The sequence below is a fragment of the Ictidomys tridecemlineatus genome, chromosome 11, assembly GCF_052094955.1.
Source record: "Ictidomys tridecemlineatus isolate mIctTri1 chromosome 11, mIctTri1.hap1, whole genome shotgun sequence".
Taxonomy (NCBI): Eukaryota; Metazoa; Chordata; class Mammalia; order Rodentia; family Sciuridae; genus Ictidomys; species Ictidomys tridecemlineatus.
Genome location: NC_135487.1, coordinates 62,707,991 through 62,735,892, shown reverse-complemented (window position 1 = coordinate 62,735,892; position 27,902 = coordinate 62,707,991). Strand labels below are relative to the sequence as shown.

The window sequence follows — 27,902 nt, the reverse complement described above, 5'->3', positions numbered from 1 at the left end:
GTCGTGACCAATTTGACTCTGAATCACAATGTAACAAATCTCTAGCTTAAAAAAAAAGTTTAGAGAATCACACCCTGTCTGAGACTCCTGTGTTTATCTTATACTAGCAAAGCAATAAAACTTATTTTTCCTTTTTCTCAAAACCATGTTCTTGTTATTGAATTGGCATCAGAGACAAGGACCAAGCCAAAGGTCAGTTTGATCAACTTGGTCTTGAACACCTGGCAGGAAAGTATAGCCTAAGCACAGTCCTACATGGACATTTAAAAGGAAAAACATTAAAAAAAATGTAACTTAAGATGTACACTGTGTCAGCCCTACCAAAAGTAAGTAAAGCTGGAGGAAATTAAGGAAGGGTTCTTGTGTGGGAGTGTCTAATGATAATGATCACAAAGGTCTCTACAGTTGCAAGTTTGTTCTGAATCAGTTTGAACCTGATCTCTTAAACCAACAAATCTTCTTAACCATCTATATTGGTAAACGATCTGATTTTCACTGATACGATATGATTTATTATCTTCATGGTTTTCAAAGACTGGCTGAAATACTAATTACTTTTATGCTAATTGTTTACCCCCCCCAAAAAAAAGTAATGCTGAGTTGTCTTGTTTATTGTCATCTTAACATGATCCCTGCCTTATGTATGCCTTGTCCAGTCACCTGCCATCAGCCACTGTGGACCTCTGAACTGCTCTGATGCTGAATACCCTTAACTGACCATGCCCCACCTGAACAAAGTCTTTAGGTTACTTCCCCCAACTTCACCCCCTTTCAGTAGGAAGCAGTTTGGAGATGGTATAACTCATTTTTCCATAGAAATGGAATGTACAAATTGACACTGGGGAAATGTAACAGTAGTCCACTTTATATTTTGAATATAGCCCTTGCTCTCTGCCATTGCAAGTTATTTTTCAAATGGACACATTTTTTTTTTCTCTTCTTCTCTCCCTGCTCTTCCCTAATCTCTCCCTCTCTCTAATCTCAGGGGAAATAGGATTACCATTTTTCCCTATCCTAGGCAGATTTATCTGTCCTTGAGTACACAAGCACCCTAGGAATAAAGTAATCCAGACTTTGAAGATGGTATCAGAAGATCTCAGAAATGACTATCTCCCAAATTAACAAGTGAATTACAACTTCAGACAGAGTATGTGTGGAATGTAGCCCTTGAACCACCTCTTTAAAATCACCCTGTTCTTGCTGATGAGCAGAATTGTAGCTGGACAAGAATCCCCTGTATTTCTCCTATGCTAGCAAATCAATAAAACTTCTTTTTCTTTTTTCTCAAAAAAAAGTATTGTTAAATACACATTACCAATTTTAGCTGATATTTGACCTTGCATTTATTTGATTTGTGTTTCTTTGGTTCTGAGTAAAAATGAATATTTATTTACAGAACAATTAGCTACCTCTGTTTTCTTCTGCGAATTATACATTTAGTTCTATATTTCTGAAGGATATGTTATTTCATAATGATTTCTGATTTCTTCTTTGTCCTATGCATTATTTAGGATTTTAAGATTTTATTTTTATAGTCTAAAACATTAGATAATTTTATTTTTAAAATATTAACTTTTATGCTACCAATGCCTAGTTTAATTCACTACTGTCAATTATTGTTCTATGATATGTACTTTGAGAAATAGTAGTGGGGCAACCTAATTTATCAGGGAAGATTTGAAGAATAAGAGGAAACTAAATTGAATTGAGAGATTTGAAAAGTAAACATTAGTCTCTTGCTTTACTAAAAATAAAAAAATAACATAGACTTGACTGTCAGGTAACTACTGTTTTTTAAATAGCAATGAGTCTGATATCAAGAGAAACTTGTTAGCTTATGGAGAAATAAGTGTGAGTTTCTTGCCTTTTCACACTCAGATGTATACGCTGTCAAATCTCTATGAATGTATATAAAATGAACGATGGTAGGTGAAGTTGGCATAAAAATCAATGTCAGATTCAGGAAGAGAGTTTGCTAAAGCAGGGATGTCTACCTACCTGAGCTTAAACTGAGTGCTGAGAAAGTTAGGCAAATTTTCAGAGTGATGCAATGTAATGACGAGGATAGAAGTTAAATAGCTAGTTTAAATTAAAAGAAAATGCAAAGTTCTAGTAAATTTTATCCTTAAACAATATTGAATATTTACATGTTATAAAAACGGGAGTCAGTGTTATAATTACAAATTATAGAGGCAGTATCAGCATGAACTATGTATTGTTGGATACCAAAGTCACTTTCAGGTAATAGTACAATGTAATGTGAAAAAGGATTGCAGTCAATATTTATGATATGGTAAAGGAAGTACAGTGTAGTAGTATGGATAAATGCATAAATGTTTAGTAATAAGTGTAGATTGGATATCGCTTTTTCCAAAGTATCTTATTATATTGGAGAGTTGTCTTGTGATTTTCAGCATCTAAAAATCAGGGAGCCAGGGTTCCACTAATAATTAAATTAGGCTGTCAGTGATATAGATATGGAAAACCCAGTCCACAGAGACACTTCAGAAACTGTTTTAAGTAAATGAATATATTTTGAATATGACTCTTCATATTCATTTCAAATGATGAAAGAAATAAAAGATTATTCAATAAGTGATAATGAAATGACTTGCTCATTTTGGGAGAATCAAATCTCTGCCTCACAATCTACACTGAAGTAAATAGCTTATGATGTAAAGATTTTATTGTAGAAAAAGCAAAGGTAATTTAAAAAGTACTATTGAACGTTTTTATAAGTTTAGGGTGAAAATGCTTTATAAATGTGAAAAAAGGACAAAATAAAGAAGGAGAAGAAAGTAGTAGTTAACTGTAAAAATGTTCTGGAATTTAAGGAAAAAAAAAACCATACCACCAAGTAAGTTAAAAACAATTTTAAGTTCAAACATATTTATATTATACCAATGAAAGGCAATCATTGATAATTTTTTTAAAGGCTCTTTTAAATCAACAAGAAAATTATTAACGTATGGGCAAAAAGATAATGAAGAGCCATCAGCAGCAGAAGAAACACAAATAAATGGCAAATATGTGAAAGGTGCCTGTCCTTTTGATATTTAAATAACTGTCTGAGCACAATTATGAAAATGACATCTTATGTCTCTCATATTGGCTTGTGTGCAGAGGGATGGGAAAATAACTACAAATCATAAACTGTTAGATCTAGTCAATATCTCAAGGAGTACTTTGGCCATGTTGATCAAGATTCGTTTTTTGGAATATTATTTATGTTGTTTTTAAAAAATATTCCTTACTACATTAAATGTTTTTTCCTAATTGTTGAATTTTAGTAATTATATATTTGGTACCTATTGATGTAATTTCATATTTTTACCAAATGGGATATATCAGATTCAGAAAGAGGAAAATTAAAGTATTACTTCCCTTTTGAATTTCATGTGACTTGTTTCTCTATACTTACTAGACTCTATTTTGGCTTCAGGTTATGTTTTTAACTAATATAATTTTTTATAAATTGAGAATTTTTTTAATATAAAATGTCACTCTTGCTCTTATTTCATGACTTAAACCTTAAATTCTACTTCGATGTTACTTGTCTCATTCCAATTTTCTTTGTTTACTGATTTATTTTCAACTTTATTCTAATTTAAATTTTATGTTTATTATTGCCCCAAATTTTCTCAAACACATTGAAAATAGAAAAAAAAATACCTGTTAAAACACAATTAAATATCACTTTGAAACATTCATATTCAGTAAAGTTAATGAATAATGGAAAGTATCAAGTAGAATGTGAGACTGTAGGAACCTTCATGTATCCAGGAGGTAGTGTAGAATGGAGCTGCCACCTGGTAGTTCACGTTTAAATTAAGAATTTACATGTCTTTAACACAGTGTTCACATTTCTTTTATATATTCTTTTATATTAAAAGTGTCTCACACGGGATCATAAGGACATAATGTAAAAATCTTAATTACAACATTATTTGAGGTAATGAGAAGTTGTTAGCAATCTAGTTTCTATTACTAGGAAAATGGAAAAGTGTAACACAGTGGATGGAAACTATGGGATATTATAGAAGCAGCCAGCAAAATGGGCATAGATAAATTCAAGTAGGCCTTAGTTTGCATGCAGTATGAATAAAATGAGAAACAGAACAAAGGCTATCGCAAGCAGTATTTACATGAATTAACAATGCAGAAAAACAAACAACCTAGATTTTGTTTTTAATCTAATTTGATATCTGTGTCTTATAATAAGGAATTAAGTCTTTTCCATTTAGTGTAATAGCTGATATACTTGAATGATATTTTCATTTCACCAAAATTATTTCATGTTAACTATTTTATTTTTACTTTGCATTAATTTCATTGTCTTTCTCTTAAATTTGATCTCATCTCGTTACTTTTAATTCCTTTAGTCCTGAATTTTTTTTGAAACCTCAGGGGGAATTAGCAGTGTCTTTTCCATTTCTATCGAATTCATATTTTTGAAGTTTACTAAAGTTAAATAACAATAATATCTTTCCCGAGTCTGCTCTACATGCTAACCAAAATAATATGAAGCCACGAGGCCTAGTATGTCCAGACAATTAATTTCTCCATTTAGAATATATTTTTTAAGAATGTTAATTAGCACTCTTACAGTAGTTCCCCTTATCTGTGGTTACACTTTCTCCTGTTTTAGTCATCCACAAGCAACCAAGGTGTGGAAATATTAAGGGAAAATTTCAAAAATAATTAACTCCTAAGTTCTAAATTACATGTCCAGGTGAATAGTCTGGGGAAATCTCATGCTGACTCCCTGAGAATGTGAAGCATCCCTCTATCCAGCAGGTCCCTAACCACCTATTATTCACTGGTAGCTATCTGGGTTATCAGGTTAACTGTGGAGGAGCTGCAGGGCTTTCGTTCAAGTACCTCTTATTTTACCCTATGATAGTGCCAGAGTGCAAGAGTAGTGATGCTGGCGATATGGATATGCCAAAAAGAAGTTGTAAAGTGCTTCCTTTATGTGAAAAGGTGAAAGTTCTAGACTTAAGGAAGAAGAAAATTATAAGCTCGTGTTAAATATTATTTTGAGGTTACTAGAATCTATAGGACAAGGAGGTATTTTGAAAAAGTCAATATTCACATAACTTTTATAATTGTCTTGTTTTATTATTAGTTATTGTTATTGATCTCTTACTATGCCTACTTGACAAGCTTTATTCTAGGTTTGTATTTGCAGGAAAAATGCTAGCATATATAGTGTTCAGTTCTGTACACATTTTCTGGCTTTCCAGTGGGAAATAGAAAAGTATTTCCTGTGACAAGGAGGGGTTAATGGGTTACGCTTATAATGACTTATACATTTAATGTCATTTGAATTTATACATGCAAGGCTTATGGTCTTAACTCTCTTCCTAATCTTCACCCATGTAGAAGTCTGTCTTCTGACTTCATTATTATTGGGATAAAATGCTATCCTGAATATTTCCTTCACACAATGCATGGGTGATTTACTCCCTAAATCTGTGTATTTCTATAAATATCTTTCACCCCCATGAATGAAAGATTTTTTGAGCTGGTAATTGAATTATAGGGACACACTCATTTTCTCAATGACTTACAGGTGCTACTCCTCTGTCTTTGGATGCTATACGAGTCTGATGACTATTCTGTTCTTTTTTCCTTTGTGAACTAGCAACTTTTTTTTTTTTTTGCAACTGAGAGCTTGTAAGACATTTCTATCAATGCTTTGATTTTCCCTATTGAATATGTATTACATCAATTATTAGAAACAAAAAAATCAATTAAGGCTAATTTCTCAAAAGCATCTCCTAACCATCACTTAAATCTCAGACTACAAGAGTATTGTTCATCTCAAATATTAAAGTTGATAGATACAAAAGAATGAAAAATTTCAGAATCATTGATTCATAGTTTGAAATAAATGTGTTAGGATTTTATCTAGCCTCTGTCCAATGAGCAAGAGAAAGTTTTCTAGTGTATAGAAAAATAAGATTTTTTCCTTTCCATTTGCCTCCTCTTATATTCAGTTTTGCTTGTTTTTATAATATGTGTGCATTAATAGTTCTGACAAAGAGAAGACCAAAAATGATACTAGTATAAAATGGGAATATTTTCTTAAGTGCTGCATTTCCCTCAGAAAATGAGTAATTGCAAAAACATCAACAGAGACAATTCTGTGCATGTATTGTTTGTTTCCGCTCTCCCAACCCCTGCCTATGCATCCTTTTCAAAATCTGATCCATAGTCAAAGACACATTTTTCCTTTCAAAAAACCCTCAAAATAATACTTTGCAGCTTCAAACAGTTTAAAAATCACATCTCCACTAAAGAAACTTAAAAATAATAATACCCAGCATAAAAACTTATTCTTGTATGACTCTTCTTTGTTTACCTTGATCATCATAACATTTTTCACCTGCTCTGTCTCATTTTTCCTTGAATACATTGCATGGACTTATTAAACCCAGGGTCAAGAATGTGAGTTCATACTCTGTGCTTTATACTCCACAATGGAAAAGTGGGAAGTATTATTCCCTTCAATACTGGACTGTGTTTTCATCTGTGTTCTTAGTTACTCCCGCCTATGTGAATTTATATGTGAGGAGGGATAAGTCAGATGCATATCATTCTTGTATTTTTAAAGATTCAAGTGCAAAAGAAATTCCCAGAGGAGAATCAAAAAATATATAATTCTGTACCTTTCTTTGTCCCTTTCTTTGCCTTTTACAGAGTATGCTAGAGACATCAGTTCCATGTGGAAACAATAACTCCATTACTTCTCTTGACTGATTGAACCCATTCTAGTTTCATTGTAGTTCTCCTTTTTCTGTCCCTTCGGTTGACCTTTCCTTCCCCCTTATCTCTTCAGCTGCATGTGTACCTTGGTGTTCACCAAAAACAAAACGAAACATACTAAAAACAGATAAAACAAACACAAAGCCACAGGAAGTACAAAATTGAGAAGGCTAATAATGACGATTTTTCTAAATTCATTGGAGATTACTTATCAGAGGATTTCCAGGACTATTGAAAACAAATGAGCCCAGCAAGCTGCATGGGGGAGAAAAAGAAAAAGAAAGCTTTCTGCATTGCTCCACCTTTGACATAGAGGGCCTGTTTCACAAGGAATCACACAATGGTTATAGTCATTTTAGTGTTCAAATTTACAGAGCAATACTGGCAATCATGTCCAGAGGGAAAAGACAAGAGTGATGCTGCTGTTAAAGTCTCGTGGCTTTCAAGTTGTTATAATCAATTTGAGCCTAGCCAATAATATCTCAAGTGTTAGGAAAAAAAGAAGGGAATATTTTCTCTTTTTAAATTATTTTTCCTTGTCTTCAGTCAATAGATAGAAAAACGGAATGCAAACTAAAGTCTTACTCAATTTTTTGGAATACCCAGGTCTTATAAAACCTATAAAATTCTGATTTAGTAAACATAGAAAGTAATGTAACCATATGATTGCCAAAAGAGTGCCATTACTAGGGCACCTGGTATCACTCGCGAATTTGGAGAATTAGATGCCCACGCTAAGTATTTTATTGAGAAACACATTTTTTGACTTAGTACCCTTCACTCTAGAATGCTAACAACAACAACTTTGTTTTTAAAGTCAGACTAAGTATGAAACCTGTGTTCACCAGATTCTGTTTCTACACTAGCATGATTTAGCACATCTGAGATTGGTTTTCTTCATAAGTAAAATGGAGAAAATGTTGAACATTGTGTTATCTTAACCACGGAGTAATTTAAAATGTATCATATATAGAAGAGTACCTGAAAAACAAGTTCCCTTTCTTTAATCAGGTTATTGGGTATAAATCATGCTGATCCAGTTGTTGATATAAACGCAAGGCAACTAAATGAGTAACTTATACCAATTACAGGAAGAAGCTGCCCAAAATATACTGGGAGAGGATATTTGAAACACTCACATCTGTTTATTCTTTCAAACCCCCATGAATGTCTTATCAAAATGGTTCAGCTGGACTGAACCATGTGGAACCCTAAGGATTCTTCCAGCCAATGCTGAAAACACACATAGGTGAAGGTGCTTCTTTGATTTATTTTCTCTACTCTCACATCATTGTAGCCTCAGTCCTTTGTACTTCACAACAATTTGGTTTGTGAGAAGAGGCAAACCCAAGGGAAAAAACCTACAAAGAACAACAACAGAGTGGGAAGGAAAAACCTAAAAGCCGCAATGTCCTCAGCTACATTCTGTTTAACTGAGATCAAAGGAGGAGTTGGAAAGAGAATGAGCTGGTCTCTCCAGAGATAAATGTAATGGAAAGGAGCAAGCTGGCTCCTAGCACTGGAGTGAATCCCCTGTTCTTGAACTCTCTCAAGAGGAGACCGCTGATGGCTACATGGTTGACTCTGCAACAGTTAAGACTTCTATCTGAATGTCCTCAACTAATTGTGCCTCCCTTCCTTGACAAAAGTGACCTCACTATTTTAACCTGCTAGAAAGTTTTTCTTTGCTTCTCCCAGTCCTGTTAGTGGTCAGTACATCCACCAATCCTTTCAGGTTGGAACCTGGAAGCCATTGCTGCTTCTCTTTTCTCTCTAGCCAACTTGAAAACCCAGTTAATCTCTAAGACCCACAGATATTTTAAATGTTATTTTATTATGAAAAAAGTCAAATAGACAAAATAAAAATGTTTGCATTTAGCCATCATCCAGATGGCACATTTTCAAGTCATAGCTATCTACTTTAATCCTACCCGCTATCTCTTTCCAGATCACTAAATTCTAATGTCTAAATATTGATGAGGTGTAGCCTAATTCTTCTTGACTCTGCTTTGATTAGTTCCTCCACACTCGCATGTTCTATCAAGTTTGTCTTTACCTGACTCATAGTTTACCTTAGATTTTAAAAATTGTTTTGAAACTCAAATATTTACCATGTAAAACATTTTGATAGACATTCTAAATCAGACCCTCTAAATATAGTTCCAAATTCTTAGCATGTGTTTTCTTTCAGTTGGACCATTCTTACTTTCATAGATTTTTTTGCTTGATAGTCTCTAGGCTCAGTCCCAGTGTTCAACAATAATACAATTCCTAAAGGCCATCAGGGCTTTGAGTAAATGCTTTCCTTTGTTTCTCGACCCTTTTCTTTGCCTAAATAATCCTTGCTTACACTGAAATGCTTGACTCAAGCATCACTTTTTAAAAGAATTTTTTTCCTTAGTTGTAGTTGGACACAATACCTTTATTTATCTATTTATTTTTATCTGTTGCTGAGGATCAAACCCAGCACCTTGAACACACTAGGAGAGCACTCTACTGCTGAGCCACAACCCCAGCCCCTCAAGCATCACTTTTTTTCTTGTAATCCTTCCCTGCAAATAATTTTGGCTTTTTAATACTGAACATGACCTGAATAAAAAATTCCCTTCTCTGAGTTTCCACTCTACTACTAAATGCCTCTTTTATTTTTATGTATACATTACAATCTAATAATCTGGGTCTTTGTTCATCTTTTCCAGTAGCCCTGGATCCCAGTAAATTAGGGGCTCTATGTGGATGGCTTTGTTCCTGCCTTTGTGCTGTGGCATCAGACCCCTCTCTACCTTATGATAGCTACCTTCCTGGCATACTGAGTTGAAATCTCTACTTGCCAAAAAATTCTTGTCCCCAGGATGTGTCCCAATTTATTCTTGGACAGACCGAAGAGGAGAACAATATGGGAAGACTTTTGAACTCACGCCCAGAACCAGCAACTTTGAGACATGCAAGAGGAGAGGTTGAGATCTCCAAAGACACCCCATGTGCAGCATGGACCAGGCAGGTCACTTAGAGTTTGACTCCTCCGGGTGTCAGGCAGCAGAAGATGAGTAGCTTGTGAGACTAGAAAGTACACACCTTTCCTAAAAGATCAAAATTGTTCATCTCAGTGTGTTAGACATGAGCCAGGAAGAAATTTGCTGAGAGAATGCCAAGTGCCAAATATTTCTTCTTATTAAGTTTTTGATAACATTTTAAAAATCTGTCTCCAATTTAACCATATTAGAGTGAACTTTTCAAGAAACATCTTAATCTAAATAAGCATTTTATAATCCCCCCCCCAAATTACATGTAGACTTACTTCAAGTAGGTATTATGACTAGGAAATTGTTCTGAACATTAGAAATAAGAACACAAAAGAAGAGGTTTTTTATTTTCCTGTATTATACCCATCTAAAGAAACTTTCTCCTTGAAGATTAATTATCACAAAGCTGGACACTGGAAAGTTTAATGCCATTTAAATAATTCATATTTATATATTACTTCACAAAGATAATTTCTTGCCTATCTCCACTATCTTGAGGGAAGTGAGGTTACGTTCAGATAAGTGGTATTTTACTGAACAAGACTTCACTAAGACCATTGGGAATATACCCATATTATATATCCATTCCAGAAGATTGAGAGATAGGAAATATTTTTATTTCCAAATTCTCAATAAAGAAGCTAAGAGGTCAAGTGTCCAAAACCATGCAGTATGGAGAGACAAAAACATCAGTATCAATTATTTTTTCCCACCTATTAATATGTTACTTGAGACTAGTAAAAATATGTTGGAGTTAAATAACATATTCGTCTGTTAATTTATTTTTAGAAATATAGTCAGTCAAAGGATATAAAGTGCTTCATTTTCTTAGACTCTGACCCATACTTCAGACCTGCTGAGTCTTTTTCTCTTCATTTTTACATATCGTTTTGCAAGGATAGTCCACAGGGATGCAATCCTCATCGTTTTCTATATTAGCAATAACTGATCTGAGAGCACAGTTTCTTTTAAAGTTTAATATAAACTTCTCCCAGTATGCTGTGAAGAGACTCAAATTTAGAAATATAAATGAAAACTTTTATTTTAATAAAAACTCAATTATATGCATCGGTGTTAACTTACCTTTAGAATGTGAACTCTGACAGGAGGGCACAGATCCTGACTTTCTGATTAATTTTTACTTATTTCCCAGTATAGATATTCGCATTTGGGAATTGGGAAATTCCATAAATATTTGAGTAACTAGATGATTGAATCAAACTCAATGTGGGTGAACTATTTTTCTTTAACCTGATTTAGGTGCTCGTGTTCAATTTGTGAGTCACTCTCAATTAATTTTATGAACTTAATTTAGATTGAATGCTTACATACATATAGTCAAATATTCATATTATATAAATATATATATATATATTTCTACTTTCTGAATATGTAGAACAGATAACTGAATACATAATGTTATTAAATATTAACTTTTCAGCATTTTATTGTCATATTTTTAGCAACTGGTTTTAAATTCCTCCAACCTCCATATACTGTTTTGGAGAAGAGACAAATCCCTGGCCAAATACCAAAACTGAGTACACTGTTTTTAAGAAGTCTTTGATCCTTTAGGTGAGGTGTGTATTTCCCAGTCTCACAAGCTATCCAACTTTAAGTTACCTGCCTGGTCCATGATGCACAAACTTTGGCCAACTCAAACTCTGCTCTTACATGTCTCAAAGTTGTTGGCTCAGTGTGTGTTTGAGAAGGAGGGGGAGTTCAAGAGTTCTCTTACAGCTCTGCCCCTTTATTTACCTACGAATAAATTGTTACCATATCTTAGGGAGTAAAATTTAATGGGAAAGGAATTTCAATTCACCTTGCCTGGAAAGAAGCTATCATAAGAGAAAGAAGTCTTATGCTACAACACCCCCCCCACCACACACATACACACACACACCAAAAAAAAAAAAACAAAAAACTTAAATGTGACGTCTACGCTAGCAATGCTGCTCTGCTTCATTTTCTCATCCATTAAGATAATACCTACCTTCTAGAGCTTAGGAAAGGATTAGGTGAATTAATATTTATAAAGGATTTGGAAAAATATCTCCAGCTCATAGCTGTATACTATATGTGTGTCATAGCCAACCTCTGTATGTATTAAATGTCATATAACTCACTCTTTAAGAAAATAAATTTGATTTGATTAAAATGAAGAATAAACATTTAATGAATTTTCCAATCTTGACCTATTTGTATAACGAAGTCCTCCATAGTTTCACTCTTTGCTTTCAAATTAGGCCTCCAAGGCATTCAGAAAAGTCTCAGTCATCCTTATGATCATAGCTTTGTCCAACATTCTTCCTCAGTTTCACTCCTTCTCTCCCACTATTATGTGTCTCATATTGTTCCATTTAGGTCTATCAGTTTCTTAGAGCTGCCATAGCAAATTACTAGCAATTTGGTAGCTTAAAAGGCAACCCTTTATTCTCTCACAGCTTGGGAACTGGAAGTCTGCAATCAAGGAGTCAGTCAGCTGGGCTGTTTTCCTTCAAAGTGTACTGGGAAGAGTCCCTCCCAGCTTCTTTCTAGGGTACTAGTGACCACAAGCCATCCTTGGTTTTTCTCGGCTTGAAGCTGCTCACACTTGAAGCTGCATCACATCAATCTCTGCCTGTCTTCACAGGGCCTGTTTCTGTCCAGATTCCCTTCCTTTTATATGGACACCAGACATTGGATTAGGACCCACCCTAACCAGTATGACCTCATGTTAACTTAATTATATCCTAAAGGTACTATTTCCAAAAATAGTCATACATACGAACTTTGTGGGGTTAAGAATTGAACATTTCTTTAAGGGGAGACACATGCAGCCTGCAACAGGGTCTCATGTCATGTTAAAATGTTCTTCTCCAGTCCATTTTGAACACCTCTGAGAACATATTTTCTTATCTACTTATTTCACAGATAATATAAATATGCTTTCTGATTTTTAAAAAGGGTTTCTGAATCTGTACCTTTTCTGGTAAACTATAAAAATGTAAGGGTAAGGATCATGGTACCATGATGCAGTTCCTCCTTCTCTCTCTCTCTCTCTCTCTTTCTCTCTCTCTGTGTGTGTGTGTGTGTGTGTGTGTGTGTGTGTGTGTGTGTGTGTGTGTGTGGAGAGAGAGACACACAGAGACACAGAGAGACACAGAGACACAGAGAGAAGAATACATACATTGTGATGTATACAGTGCTGAATAAATGCATTAATTAATAAGAGAACCAGTAATACAAAATTATACTACAGAAAAAAAGATGAAAATAAATACATGGTAGAGTATGCTGATTTATAATCTTATGGCATTCTTTTGAATTAATACAAAGAGTATTATAAATTCACAATTGAGCGTATATTGATATCATTATAATTAAATAACAAAATTAAAATTATTACAATATAGATTGAGTAGTCAAGTTTAGTGCTTTTGAAAGAAAAAATACCATTTTCCTTTGTAACTATAAAGAAAGCTTCACATTATAAACTATGTATGGAAGGTGAGGTCTTCAGTATTTTTTTTAAATAAATGATGCTTTACCTTTAACCAGTTAATAATAAGAATTCTCAAATGGTGATGGAAAATAGTATGAATTCATGACAACTATACGAAAATAACATTTTAAATTAATATATCCACAGATGATAATGAGTGTGGAAATTTAACCCAGCCCTGTGGTGAAAATGCTAACTGCACTAACACAGAGGGAAGCTATTACTGTATGTGTGCCCCTGGATTTAGATCCAGCAACAACCAAGACACGTTTATCACCAATGATGGAACCATCTGCATAGGTAAGTTCAATTATCTAACATAACATTTGTACCTGTCTATTACTGCATAATTTTTCCAGGGATTAAACAATATTTGAACTAAATTCTGCTGGATTAAGTAATATTTGAACTAAATTCCCTGATTAAACCCTAGTTGATAAATGCTTTTAGAAACTTCATTTTTCCTTATCAGTAACAAATACTTATTTATCCAAGAAATTAAGAAGAGGAACTATTTTCAAAGCATATTCTCTAGAGACAAAAATCTTTTAACTTTGAGAATAATAAGTCATCCTAATCATGTTTCTAAAAATTACTTAATTTACTGGCTGATAAAATTAATTGTGATTGATAATGTGATAAATTAGTAGACAAATTGAGATCCTAAGAAATTAATCATACTATCAAAGAAAAATATGGGACTGGAACTCAGGACTACATATGCAAATCAGACAGGAATAATATGATGTTACTTTACATAGTTAGGTAAAACAGAGGTATTCAAATTAGTCTAGATCACACTAAAAAATCTTTGATTTTTGCTCTAATAAAATCCTCATCAGCAAGCTAAGAAGTCTGGCAATATTAATAGTAACACATGATAAGTTAGGAAACAGTAGTCAAAGAAAATTTATCAGTAAAATGTCTGTTTCAAAGAAATCATCCAGTCTCATGTACCTATGCTTTACACTTTCTTAAGCAAATAGGAAGATTTTAGTCTCTTCATTTTATAGCCAAGGAAAGTGAAGGGCTACTCCAGTTCATACATTTAAGATAAAGGGAGGACTAGAATCACAGTCTTATATCTAGAAATCCATTATTCTTTCCACAGGAGACTTAAATAGCTGGGCCATTTAAATCTCACACTGAATCATGTAATATAGTGGATCAAGCTTTGCAAGGGCATAAAGGATTTAAAATATGAGAAAATAATGCTATTCTTATTGAACAATAATTTCATCTTTAATGGTTGCAGAAAATGTTTTATTGGAATACAGCATTATGATGTATTTAGGATCTAGGAATCTATGAAGTACTGCCCAGAAAGTTTATAGTACCTTTCTATTTGCCCTCTCAAGCCTATATTCTTGTCCCTTATCTGGATAGAATATCATAATGCATTTGCCCTTTAATAATTACATGCTGATTATGTAACTCTGTAAATTTAGTAGAAATGTTTCAATTAGCAAAGAAGCCCAACTTATTGCATCTCAATCACTGTAATTTAATACGATTTTATCTATGCGTTCAATTTTCTAACTCCTCTTGTCCCTAGAAGATATGTGTCTTCATCTGATCATTTTTATTATTAATATCACTCAATTCACAAAGGGATATATTTCTCCCTTCATATTCCTTATTAAGTGACGAATTCCTGTTGTAGAAGAAACTGAATCCTGGACAGCAGAGAAAATACACACACACACACACACATACAAACACACACACACACACACAAAAAAAATGAATGCCAGCATTTTAAAGAGGTGTACTATATTTATAATGTAAGCCATCTTTCTTCTCCCAATATTCATCTCTGTTGTGATCCTGTGGAATGACCCTCAGTTTCTGCTAATTCCCTTTTTAGTTATTTTAAGTAGTCAGAAAACACAACAACTATATGAAAAACCAATACCCAGTTCCGAATCCTTCTGTTGCTACCTGCTTTGTTTGATGGATTATTCAGTGGAAAACTCATTCTCTGGAAAAAATGTTATTTCTGTTGTCCTTAAAGGACAGAAAAATGTATTTTCTGTTGTCCTTAAGGATTAAGCTCTTTTGAGAAGCTGTGCAGTTATTTCATCTTTTGCCAATTGGTAGTGATATTTTTTGTGCACAATGATAATCCTCAGGGAATTTGAACAGAGAACCATAAATCCATTTGCTTTTTACATTAGTTTAACCCATTGTAGTATATTGCTTTTTGATTTGAAAATTTAGCAGATCCCCAAATTTGACACCTCTAGTAATTAAAATCATTAAGAACCTTAGTAAGTAGAAAATGAAAGACTCCAATTTGGGGCAAGAAAAGACCCAAGTGAGATTATTTACTTTTAGTCCATATGCATATGATATTTTCCACAAATAGGATAATTTTATCACAGAGGCTGTGGGTGAGATTTAACACTGTGCATATTTTTCTTCTCTTTGGAATCACAGCAAAACAGAACGTCAGATACCCAGTTTCTAAGAGACCTAGATCTAGATCAACATTTCACAAATGGTGAAACTGAAGCATCCAATTTTAAGTGACTCCCAAGGCCCAATGAGTAAAAGCCACGAGTTCTTTCTTTTTACCCTGTGCTTTAGAGCAATGTTTACCTCTTCATTTGTTGTGAACTACTTTCTATGGGTATTCTATGTAATTGTAGATTTTTTTCTTAGTATTGGATAATATTAAAATTAAATTTGGTCTTTGTAAATTATTTCCAATAATTTTATATTTTTATATTTTCTTTGCCACTTAAAAATCATATGTTATAAATCTCTATCATTAATAATAATTATAAGTATCATATGATCATAACCAGGATATGATCGTGTTTTGAAAGACAATTATGATAAAATACCACTGGGTTGGCTAGTTGTAGGCATGAAAAATAAACATAACCTTATTAATGAAAAAATAGTAAATGAATTATGATTGTTAGTGATGTGCTTGAACTTAGTAATATTAAATTATTAGAATGAAGTAAAGTGATAGATTTGATAGTAGGGAAGTGGGTCAATTACTACACCTGTTCTGTGAATCCTAGCTTGATTAAAATAGTTACATAGTTGCAATTTAGCTTTCATTAAGATGGAGGAGTGGGTTCTCTTTCTCTTATAGCTTTGGGGATTCTGGGACATGTCAACCTAGAAATAAATGCATTAGCAACCTGAACTGCCAAACCTACTTATAAGGGTTCCTTCTATGAGAAAAACACACATGTGAATAGAATCACTTGTCCTGATTTTCCAGTTCCAATGTCAGGTATCTGCTTTATCCTAGACATTACTCCAAGCACCTTCACCTGTATTTCCACATCTGTTATAAAACAGCACTCTTTTGAGTTAAAAGCATTTCTTTAAAGTATTACCCAAGGTCACATAGCTAGTAAGTGTGAGAATCTAGTATAAATTAAAATCTTCTCTCTGGTAAACTCAGTGCTTTTTCTTGCAGAAAGGTGAGACCACAGTAGATTTTTTTTTAGGTTCAAGCCATTTAGGCCCTGCAAGAGATTGAAAGAGAATTTAGTGAGGATGTTGCTGCAAAATGATAAGTTATATTCCATTTGACCACACCAATATCATCCCTTTACAACATGGGATTTTTTAAAAAAGATTTTTGCTTCTTTACATATTATCAGATAAAAGGGGGGCATAAAACAAGATGCCAAGGATAGATGAAGCTCTTTTGACAGGCATATAACCAGTTGGGGCAGTCAACCCAACACTACTGGGTTAAACTCTAATAATTCTACTACTGAGGCCCAGAGTGATGATATCAAATTCAGTAAGCCTTACTTCATATTTTAGTAAAACATTATGGAAACAAAAGCATAAATCAGGCAGGAGATGGAAAATCATTGCTTTAATGGGAAATTTAATAGTTAATCATAAAGTTGAAGTTAAAATATAAAACTTTGCTAGTGTCTCAAGATATTGCTACTACTACTACTACTGCTCTCATTAATATTAGATCACCATATTGTCACTTGATGAATTCAGAGGCTAAATGCCCATTTGATGCAAGTTACTGGGATATCAACCAACCAGGTGGGTAATGATCAGGGTGCTAGAACTAAAGCAAACACCCCAACTGAAACCCCAAGGGTTATAAGGAGGCACAGGGCAAAGCTGAAACAGAGTCAGTTATTAGTACCAAGGTCTTGTGTATTTAAACCTAAAGTACAAGTGAGTGGATGGAAATTGAATTCATATGGCCAAGATTTGTATGTTACTCAGAAATTGGATTTGGGATGAAATTATTAAGAATGTTGCACATTTAAATAAATGGTTTTGGAATCGAGAGAAGTCAGCACCTCATTTACAGTATTCATAGAAGTCATCTAAAACTATATAACATAGGTATGCAAAGAACATATTAATTGGCTCACCCAACAAAATATATTGTGCTATTTATGATACTTCATCCATCTATTAACAACTTCACTGGGGTGTTTTTCCAATTGGGGTGCAGCATGTGTTACTTTCAACAGCTGTGCTCCAGGAAAAATAAAAAGACCTATCCTGGCTTTAGTTCCATATATTTTTTCCTACTTCTTTGACCTAATGAAAAATAATAACCCTAGTCTGCACTCCTGTCTGCACTGGTTTGGTCTTTAGCCCAGGCAAGAAGGCTTTTCTTGATAGTTCTCCATAGCCCTGGAGTCATAGTCAACCTGTTTGTCTCTTACTTTATTTCCTGTCCATTTGTTTTTGTGGGCAATAGTTTCTGAACACACATAGACATAAGGGAAAGCAGGGTGAAGAGGCTACAGCAGCACTCCAGATTCTTTGGGTGGAGTGCACTTAGATTTCTACAAGGTCCAGATCATGAACTTGTCAGAAGAACCAGAGGATACTAACCTTTAAAATTGAATCCCATCACCTTTCTAGCTAATGGAAATTACTTCAAGAACATAGAAGAAGTTTTGCTGTCAAATCTGGCCTTTAGTGGTATGAGTATGGTTGTTTTTGTCTTATCGAAATTTCAAGTGATAAATTAGAAACAGCTGCATTTAAGATAACCAGCTAGATGTCACTTTAAATTACTTCTGTTTAAATACTGGTAAACACTGTGGTTTTTTAAAGATCAAATTGCAAATTTATTGGGAATTGTGCTGCTATGAACATCAATGTGGCAGTATCCCTGTAGTAAGCTCTTTTAAGGTATTCAGGGAATAGTCCCAGAAGGACAATAGCTGGGTCAAATGGTGGTTCCATTCCCAGCTTTCTCAGGAATCTCCATACTGCTTTCCAAATTGGCCACACCAATTTGCAGTCCCACCAGCAATGTACAAGTGTACCCTTTTCCCCACATTCTCGCCAGCACTTGTTATTGTTGGACTTCATAATGGCTGCCAATCTTACTGGAGTGAGATGGTATCTTAGGGTGGTTTTGATTTGCATTTCTCTGACTGCTAGAGATGGTGAACATTTTTTCATGTACTTGTTGATTGATTGAATGTCCTCCTCTGAGAAGTGTCTGTTCAGGTCCTTGGCCCATTTGTTGATTGGGTTATTTGTTATCTTATTGTTTGATTTTTTGAGTTCTTTGTATACTCTGGATATTAGGGCTGTATCTGAAGTGTGAGGAGTAAAAATTTGTTCCCAGGATGTAGGCTCCATATTTACCTCTCTTCTTGTTTCTCTTGCTGAGAAAAAACTTTTTAGTTTAAGTAAGTCCCATTTGTATATTCTTGTTATTAACTCTTGTGCTATGGGTGTCCTATTAAGGAATTTGGAGCCCAACCCACAATATGTAGATCAGAGCCAACTTTTTCTTCTATCAGATGCAGAGTCTCTGCTTTGATATCAAGCTCCTTGATCCATTTTGAGTTAACTTTTGTGTGTGGCAAGAGAAAGGGATTAAGTTTCATTTTGTTGCATATGGATTTCCAGTTTTCCCAGCACCATTTGTTGAAGATGCTATCCTTCCTCCATTGCATGCTTTTAGCCCCTTTATCAAATATAAAATAGTTGTAACTTTGTGGATTAGTCTCTGTGTCCACTATTCTTTACCATTGGTCCACTCACCTGTTTTGGTACCAGTACCATGCTGTTTTGTTACTATTGCTCTGTAGTATAGTTTGAAATCTTGTATCACTATGCCGCCTGATTCACACTTCCTGCTTAGAGTTGCTTTTGCTATTCTGGGTCTTTTATTTTTCCATATGAATTTCATGATTGCTTTCTCTATTTCTACAAGAAATGCCCTTGGGATTTTGATTGGCATTGCATTAAACCTATAGAGAACTTTTGGTAATATCGCCATTTTGATGATGTTAGTTCTGCCTATCCATGAACAGGGTATATTTTTCCATCTTCTAAGATCTTCTTCTATTTCTCTCTTTAGGGTTCTGTAGTTTTCTAGACTGTGGAACCAACCTAGATGCCCTTCAATAGATGAATGGATTAAAAAAATGTGGCATTTATACACATTGGAGTATTACTCTGCACTAAAAAATGAAAATATCATGGAATTTGCAGGGAAATGGATGGCACTAGAGCAGATTATGCTAAGTGAAGCTAGCCAATCCCTAAAAAACAAATGCCAAATGTCATTTTTGATATAAGGAGAGCAACTAAGAACAAAATAGGGAGGAAGAGCATGGGAAGAAGATCACCATTAAACAGGGTCCAGAGGGGGGAGGGAAAGAGAGAGAGAAGGGAAATTGCATGGAAATGGAAGGAGACCCTCATTGTTATACAAAATTACATATAAGAGGAAGTGAGGGAAAGGGGAAAAAAAACAAGAGAGAGAAATGAATTACAGTAGATGGGGTAGAGAGAGAAGATGGGAGGAGAGGAGAGGGGAGGGGTGGGGGGATAGTAGAGGATAGGAAGGGCAGCAGAATACAACAGACACTAGTATGGCAGTATGTAAAAAAGTGGATGTGGAACCAATGTGAATCTGCAATATGTATATGGGGTAAAAATGGGAGTTCATAATCTGCTTGAATCAAATGTATGAAATATGATATGTCAAGAGCTTTGTAATATTTTGAACAACTAATAATAATAAAAAAAGAATTAAAAAAGACAAAACAAAAATAAACAAATAAATAAATAAATAAATGCAAAAAAAAAACCAAATTGCAAATTTAAAGCTACTGGTTCATTCATTATTAGAAAATATCTCTAAGAAATTGCAGCTGGGCTTCTAAACACGAAAGCTCGGCATTGAACCAGGCATTATTGGCCTGTGCCTATAATCCAAGCAGCATGAGAGGCTGAGGCAAGAGGATCAGGAGTTCAAAGCCAGCCTCAGCAAAATCAAGGTGCTAAGCAACTGAATGAGATCCTGTTTCTAAATAAAATACAAAATAGGGCTGGGGATATGACTCAGTGGTTGAGTGCCCCTGAATTAAATCCCCCATTACCCCCACACACCAAAAAACCTTGGCATTAATTTAAGGTAATGATCTGGATGATTCAGTTTCTTGAAATCAGTCTCTTTTCTGGAAGTGTATTTATACTATATTTATAACTTTAAGTCATATTTCATTGTAGTATATAAAATTTTGAATTCAGAATACAAATGAATTGAGCTTAAAACCTAGCACCTTTATTGTGGTTTTAATAAATAAATAAATAAATAAATAAATAAATAAATAAATAAATTCTGTGCAATTTATTACTTTATCTTCACTTTATCTGTGATGATTGCATATGAAGAATCATAGTAAAAGTAAAATATGTACAAAAGTAATAAGTTGTGGTAAATTTGAAGGAAGTTGAATAACACATCTGCTACATCTTAATTTTTATGTATAAAATGAAGGTTTGGAAAGAAAGTTAATAATTCGTTTATTCTCCAGATTATTTGAAACCCAGTCTTTACAATAAATTTAGCTTAAGACTAAACAACTAATAATTTAAAGTATATTTTTAAATTTTTTTTTATTAAATTACACCTAAATATTACATTTCAATGATGGAAGTTATTTAAATGACTATGTTGATGAATCATTGCTATTCAGAAAGCAATTTGAGAATTTGGCCCATGAATGACATTTTCAGTACACAGTGAAAATGAATTGGCCAAATTAGAGTTCAAAAATATGTTGTCTTGTTTTCTTTGCTTTTTACCAAATGATAGGATATGAAATCACCAACCATATGTAATACTGCTATCAACAAGGTAAACAACTATTTGAACACTAAATTAAAAAAACTAATTTTTCAAATATTTCCAGATATAGATGAGTGCAGTGAATCCGTTGTGTGTGGTGCTCACGCAGTGTGTGAAAATGTGAACGGTGGGTACAACTGCTTCTGTGAGGAAGGTTATCAGACATCCACAGGAAAGGCGAAGTTCATGCCTAATGATGGCTCTTACTGCCAAGGTAATTTATGTTATTAAATTTTTTGTGTAGTCAAAGAACTATGTAAAACATTTACAACACAATTGTGAAGTATCAAAGAGTTATATTTCCAAGAAAATGTGCCAGCATTCATTTGTGTCTATAAAATGAATTAAGAAAAGGTTATAAATAAAACTATTTAACAGAAGAGGTAGGCAGCATGTTTTATGCATTTAATTGTCATTCCTTAATCCTTTCTTCTATTTTCTACAAACTATTATGTATTCTAAAATGGAAATGGAAACTCTAGTGTTAAAGAATATGATTTCATGAATTTTTATGAATGAGTGAACAAAATCATTGTCATCAATATGATTAGTTTAGGAAAATATTTTTTTAAACTTACCATGTAATCTATTTTTTCCTGCAGAAAATGTGAATGCAAACTGCCATTTAGATAATGCCTGCATTGCCAAAAATATTAATAAAACTTTAAAAAAAGTAAGTAGACAAGCTGAGTTCAAATTTATTCTCTTTTGCCATTTTGGTCTCAATTAAAATACTTCCAATGTCTTATATCAAGAAGAGTAAGTATCAGTTGAACTTCAATCTCAACTTGTGGTAATTGATTACATATAAGGTCTAAATATTGTGTAACCATTACAAATAGAATTAGTTTTAAAATCTCCAAAGTGTTGAGGTTTGGAGATTTTAAACTTCTACAGGTTTAGTTTATGTAATTTGTTCATTATTCAGTATACTGGAAAATTACCTTCTTCCTAAAAAGAAGGTTATTAAATGAAATAGTAAAACTTTTCTTTGACTCCTGATCCAATCCTGTGTTCTAAGAAGACATAGTTGAATACAACTAGATTTTGTACTTCAAAGTGAATACTTCAAAGAGCAAATAAAGTCAGACTTTCATAAAATTATTGTCATGTGATTGAAAATATGAATCTCAACAAGAGCAATCAACTATCAGCTAAAGCAAATTTCTCTTTGATCACATAGTAAAGAATCTCCTTTGGCTGATTAAAATCTAATTTAAGTTATTAAGTTATAATTTATCACTTAGGATATCAATATTTATAAGGAGTAAGGAGCTTAAATATTAACATATTTTTTGGTTAAGATATAATTCCATATTGGAATATAGGAAGTTACTTTAAAAGTTATTTTTTAAATTGTCCATTCAAATACATTCTGTGTCTTTTATGAAGAAAATGCTATGCTTTTTAAGTTATCTACTAATCCCTTGAAAATAATTCAGATTTAATTGATGCATGTTTTGGTTTAAGTTTAATCTGGTAATTAAATATATACGTATAGGACAAGAAAATCAACAGTAGAATAAACTTAACATATGAGTTTTATTCTTGAAAAGCTATAAAAGTCTAAATTGGATCCCTTGTCTGGACTCATTTTTGCTTAGATGGGACTGATAAAAGAACCTATGGCTTTGTTACAAGAAGTCTATAGAAATTCTGTGACTGAGCTTTCACCGACGGATGTAATTACATATATAGAAATATTAGCTGAATCATCCCCCTTACTAGGTTACATGAATAACACTATCTCAGCCAAGGACACCCTTTCTAATGCAACTCTAACTGTGAGTATGTTGAGCTTTAACTTTTAATATAATTCATCTTTACATTTTTCCTTACATTTGGGATTAGTGAAGGATTCCAATATTTTTAAGACTTACTTTCTTTTATAGGAATTTGTAAAAACCATGAATAATTTTGTTCAAAAGGACACATTAATAATCTGGGACAAACTGTCGACGAATCACAGGAGAGCTTATCTTACAAAACTGATGCATACTGCTGAACAAGTTACCTTAAGGATTTCTCAGAATTTCCAAAAGAGCACTCAATTTGATACAAATTCAACTGATGTAGGTAAGACTTGAAGGTCAATTTCAAAGCAGTAGTGTTTTCAAGCAAGCCAGTCTCCAAAGGAGGGATGGGTGTTTAAAACAGTGTTGATTAAATTGGTAGGTTTATCAATGTAGAAGTGAATAGCGATGTATAGTGCAGGAGCTATATGAACAAAGTACTGCACAGCAGAAAAAATGACTATAGAGGTGCTGCTTCCTTCCTGACACATTCATCTTTTCCCATCCCTGAATTGTTTAGCATTTAAATATACAGAGCACAATACCTTCCTGTTATTTGCAGCCAGTTATGTTATAACTTCTTAGAATCTACTTTGACCAAAGATAGTGACATCAGATCTTCTTAGTATATTTAAATATCTGTTTAGGAACCCTTTGCTTTTTGATAACATGAAGTAGTAAATATGGTAAGTTAAAAAGTTCCCTGCTTAATGCAATTTTATACTAAAACCATTCATGATCTTGGGTCAAATTAAGGATACCTATAAAGTTGTCCTAAGGAAGCAAGATATATATTTTTAAATAATCATTGCATTTTGTTATTATGTTTTCTGGGTTATGATCTGTTATGTAATAGTACATTACAAAAATAATTATCAAGATTTCACCACTTATCAAAATTAGCTTTGTAAGCATTTTGATTGATACATGGGGGCCCTAAATTTCTAGATATTGCTTCAAAAAAGGTAAAAATCACCAGTTAAGGGAATTATCTCACACTAATTTAATTCATTCACTCTTCAGATAGTAAGGTATGTTATAGATAACATACTCTAAGTAGATGTTGCTTATCTTGGGTTTAGTAATTATGTATGAAGGCCCTTGAATGCATATGTATTTTATCATTTATTTAACACAGTATGAATTAAACCATGAGTGCTATAATGAAATGAAAAATTAAAACATCATATTTTTAAGATATAAATTATAATGTTTGCTTAGCACTTTGAGACATGCCTCTAATAGCCTGTAATTCCAGAGACTGGCGAGGCCAAGGCAGGCGAAAAGCAAGTTTCAGATCAGCCTCAGCAACTCAGCTAGGCCTTAAGCAACTTACTGAGATGGTGTTTCAAATAAAAAATAAAAAGGGCTGGGATTTAACTTAGTGATAAAACACCCCTTGTTCAATACCAAATACCAAAACAATAACAACAAAAAATTACATTGCTTGGATATGTTCAGAATATGTTCATTTATTAGGAAGTTGAAATATAATAATGATGGATTAAACTGTCTCTAAATAAACAAATACATTGATTATGAATAGTGAGTAAACTAATTTTGGAGAATTTATGATTTTCATGGTTTTGTTTCAGCTTTCAAAGTTTTCTATTTTGATTCATATCACATGAAACATATTCATCCCCATATGAATGTGGACGGAGATTATATAAAGATCTTTCCAAAGAGAAAAGCTGCATACAATTCAGATGGTAGGACAATCTTATATGCAATGTATCAATGAATTTGCAATAAAAGTTGTCATGCATTTGATTATATCACATGCACATATAATGTGTATTTTCCTATATAAAAATATTTAATGTTTATTTACAGAATATCTACAATTTGTATTTAAAAGTTTCATTTTTAGTACCTGAGGAAAATTTTAGCTGACCTGGGTCTTTATTCTTCTTCATGAAAACAAATTTGAGATTGTGTGAAACAAAATATAGATCATGTTTATAAAATACTAAGTTATTTAGACTTCTCTTTTCACTTGTCATTTCTTAGCCTTTGCACAGTAAACTCTTAACTAACCTAAAGACAGCATTATTTAAAAACTTGAATCAGAGAATGCTAGCACCAACAGTCAACTTAATGACTATATAATTTATATCTCATTTTATAGATAATGAAACTAAGGTGCAAAGTTAGTGGATTCATCTCCATGCTTATCAGAAACTAGTACAGAATCAGTACTAGATAGGAGGATGTTAAAAAAAGAAATCATCTCAACAATATCTTTCCTGTCAACTAACAAGAACCAAACAAGTAGCTACTATTTAAATTTAACCACTTATCTGCTCTTTCAGAGCAGTACACTTAGAAAAAATCTCTGCTGATAGAATTTTTATTGTAGTTGTTCTCATGTGGGTAAAAATATATTATCTAGGAAAACATGAACCAGAATATATCTTCAAATAATATGTGTATGGTCATAAATACAAATGAAAAAAATATACAAGACACACAGAGTCTCATGTGTAGACACTATTTCATAAAAAAGATAAGATTTCTTTCTTATTAAGAACATAGTATACATCCATTCTCAGAAGAAAGCCTTTTTGTTTTGTTTTGTTTCCACTGCACTAACCAGGGATTTTTTTCTTCATTCATCAATATTATCCTCTCCATTCTTCCTGTCATTTTCTATACAATAGTAAGAAACCTATAGTCATAAAACAAAGGAAAAGCCAGATGTGGTGGTACATGCCTGTATTACCAGTGGGTGGGGAGGCTGAGGCACAAGTTCAAAGCCAGACTCAACTACTTAGCAAGTAGATAAACAACTCAGACCCTGTCTCTAAATAAAATACAAAAAAAGGGCTGGGGATGTGGCTCAGTGGTTAAATGCTCCTGAGTTCAATCCCCAATACCACCTCCCCCAAAATAATAATCAAAGGAAAATATCTAAACTACACTGACTTTGAACCCTTGACGCTAAGTTATTATACCAGATTCTAATTAGCTAAATCTCTCTCTCTCTCTCTCTCTCTCTCTCTCTCTCTCTCTCTCTCTATATATATATATATATATATATATATATATATATACATAATACTTAATAGCTATTCCAAAGAACACAAACTGTAGAAATTTCAAAGACATTGAATAGTGTTTAGAGGTTGGGGGAAAAAAAAACATTGAAAATAACCATTATAGTGACAGATGATGAAATTGTCATGGAATTAGTATCTCAAAAGGATACTGTCTGATTGTATGGTAGCTTTGTTATATTTAATGATTGCACATATAAACTGACATTGAAAGGCATAGTAATATCAGCTCTCGATAAAGCAGAATGAGAAAATGTCTTTTCCTCAAGGTTGATTCTTAAATATAAGGGCAAATCTAACAAACTGATCATACCCTCTCAGTGATGTTTATGTGTGATTTCACTTATTGACAGCATTCATAACTAAAACACATGTATTATTTAAAACATGTACATTGCTATTTGTAGGAATATGTAGTAGGTCCATGGGGAACAGCTGATTTTTAATATTTTTTATAGGCTGAATCTTAGAAGAATGAAGGAAAGGGGCTGAGGATGAAAAGAACAAGATTCAGTACTCTGACCATGGTTTTGTAATAAAAAGATAATAGAATTTTATTGAGAGATTCCACATGCTTACTTTTAAATTACTTATGAAATTCAAATAATATTTAGACAACAAAATAGAGAAGCATATAAATTCCTGTTGAGAAGATGCTTTTAGTTATTCTCAAGAGAAGTAGCAATAAATAAGTGGGAGAATAATGATTCTCTAAGGAGTTCATTGCATAGTCTAGGTTGAAACAATTGATCTTGGTTTTTAACATATAGAAAAACATAATTTCTGTCATACTAATAATTTTCCAGTAGTTTGTACTGCAACTCATGATTGGACCATGGTAATAAAAAACTTTCTAAATATCATATTAAGGAAATAGAGGCCAAAAAATAAAATAGGTAAATCTAAGAAAAAACAGTTACTGAATAACAACCCTTTAACAAATTTATGTAATTGTTAAAGTACAGTCCCTCCAGATTTCAGTGTTTGGTTTTTTTCCCATTGAGAAAATGCTCAAGTATTGGTTCTAGTCATTGAATTAAAGGCTATATCCACTTCTTAGAAAAGGTATGGTAATATTAATAGATATTAGAAAGATCATAGCACAAAAAAGACTAACATAAAACTGTATTAAGAAGAAAAATGGGGAAGAATGAGTAATGATTTAATAGGAAATTACCTATTATTTTCATACTACTCCAGGTTTTTAATTTCTTCCATTAGTGATTGACCCCTAATTTTTGAAGAAGATATAGATTTGGTAAGAGAGCTCAAACCTAGAACAGGGCTAGAGGGAGTGAAAAATCATAAGAAAGAACTGGAAAAGGTTCAAAAGTTTGAGATCGAACAAATATTGAAACAATATTCTTAAAGGTAATCAAAGGGATTTTGGAGCATTCTCTATGGTACCCCTTGCCCAAGGTAAAAAAATAGATGTTAAATAATATTTGTCTTTAGATAAGATAGCAGTAAGTAACAGAATTTTTGGTTCCACCTGCTCTTTCGATTCTTCATTTGATTTCAGACCATCTCTTATTACGACCCCAAAGAAATCACTATTATCAACTAGATGTTGTATTGACTGAAAAGGTTTTTAGGCCCTTGTCTCTCCACAGCAAAGCCTGGGATAATTGTCTAAATCTCTTGGAGTCCTAA

At 33.2% G+C, this 27,902-nt stretch overlaps 1 protein-coding gene across 1 annotated transcript in view; it reads left to right on the top strand.

Moving 5' to 3' along the window:
- The window catches only part of Adgrl4 (adhesion G protein-coupled receptor L4), a 105,032-nt gene that overhangs the window by 39,737 nt on the left and 37,393 nt on the right, over window positions 1-27,902 (top strand). The window contains exons 3-8 of the mRNA XM_005330711.5: window positions 13,426-13,578; window positions 21,462-21,611; window positions 22,000-22,070; window positions 23,002-23,181; window positions 23,290-23,473; window positions 24,786-24,902. Of these exons, the coding sequence (XP_005330768.2) occupies window positions 13,426-13,578; window positions 21,462-21,611; window positions 22,000-22,070; window positions 23,002-23,181; window positions 23,290-23,473; window positions 24,786-24,902 (855 nt within the window). The remainder of the gene's footprint in view (window positions 1-13,425; window positions 13,579-21,461; window positions 21,612-21,999; window positions 22,071-23,001; window positions 23,182-23,289; window positions 23,474-24,785; window positions 24,903-27,902) is intronic.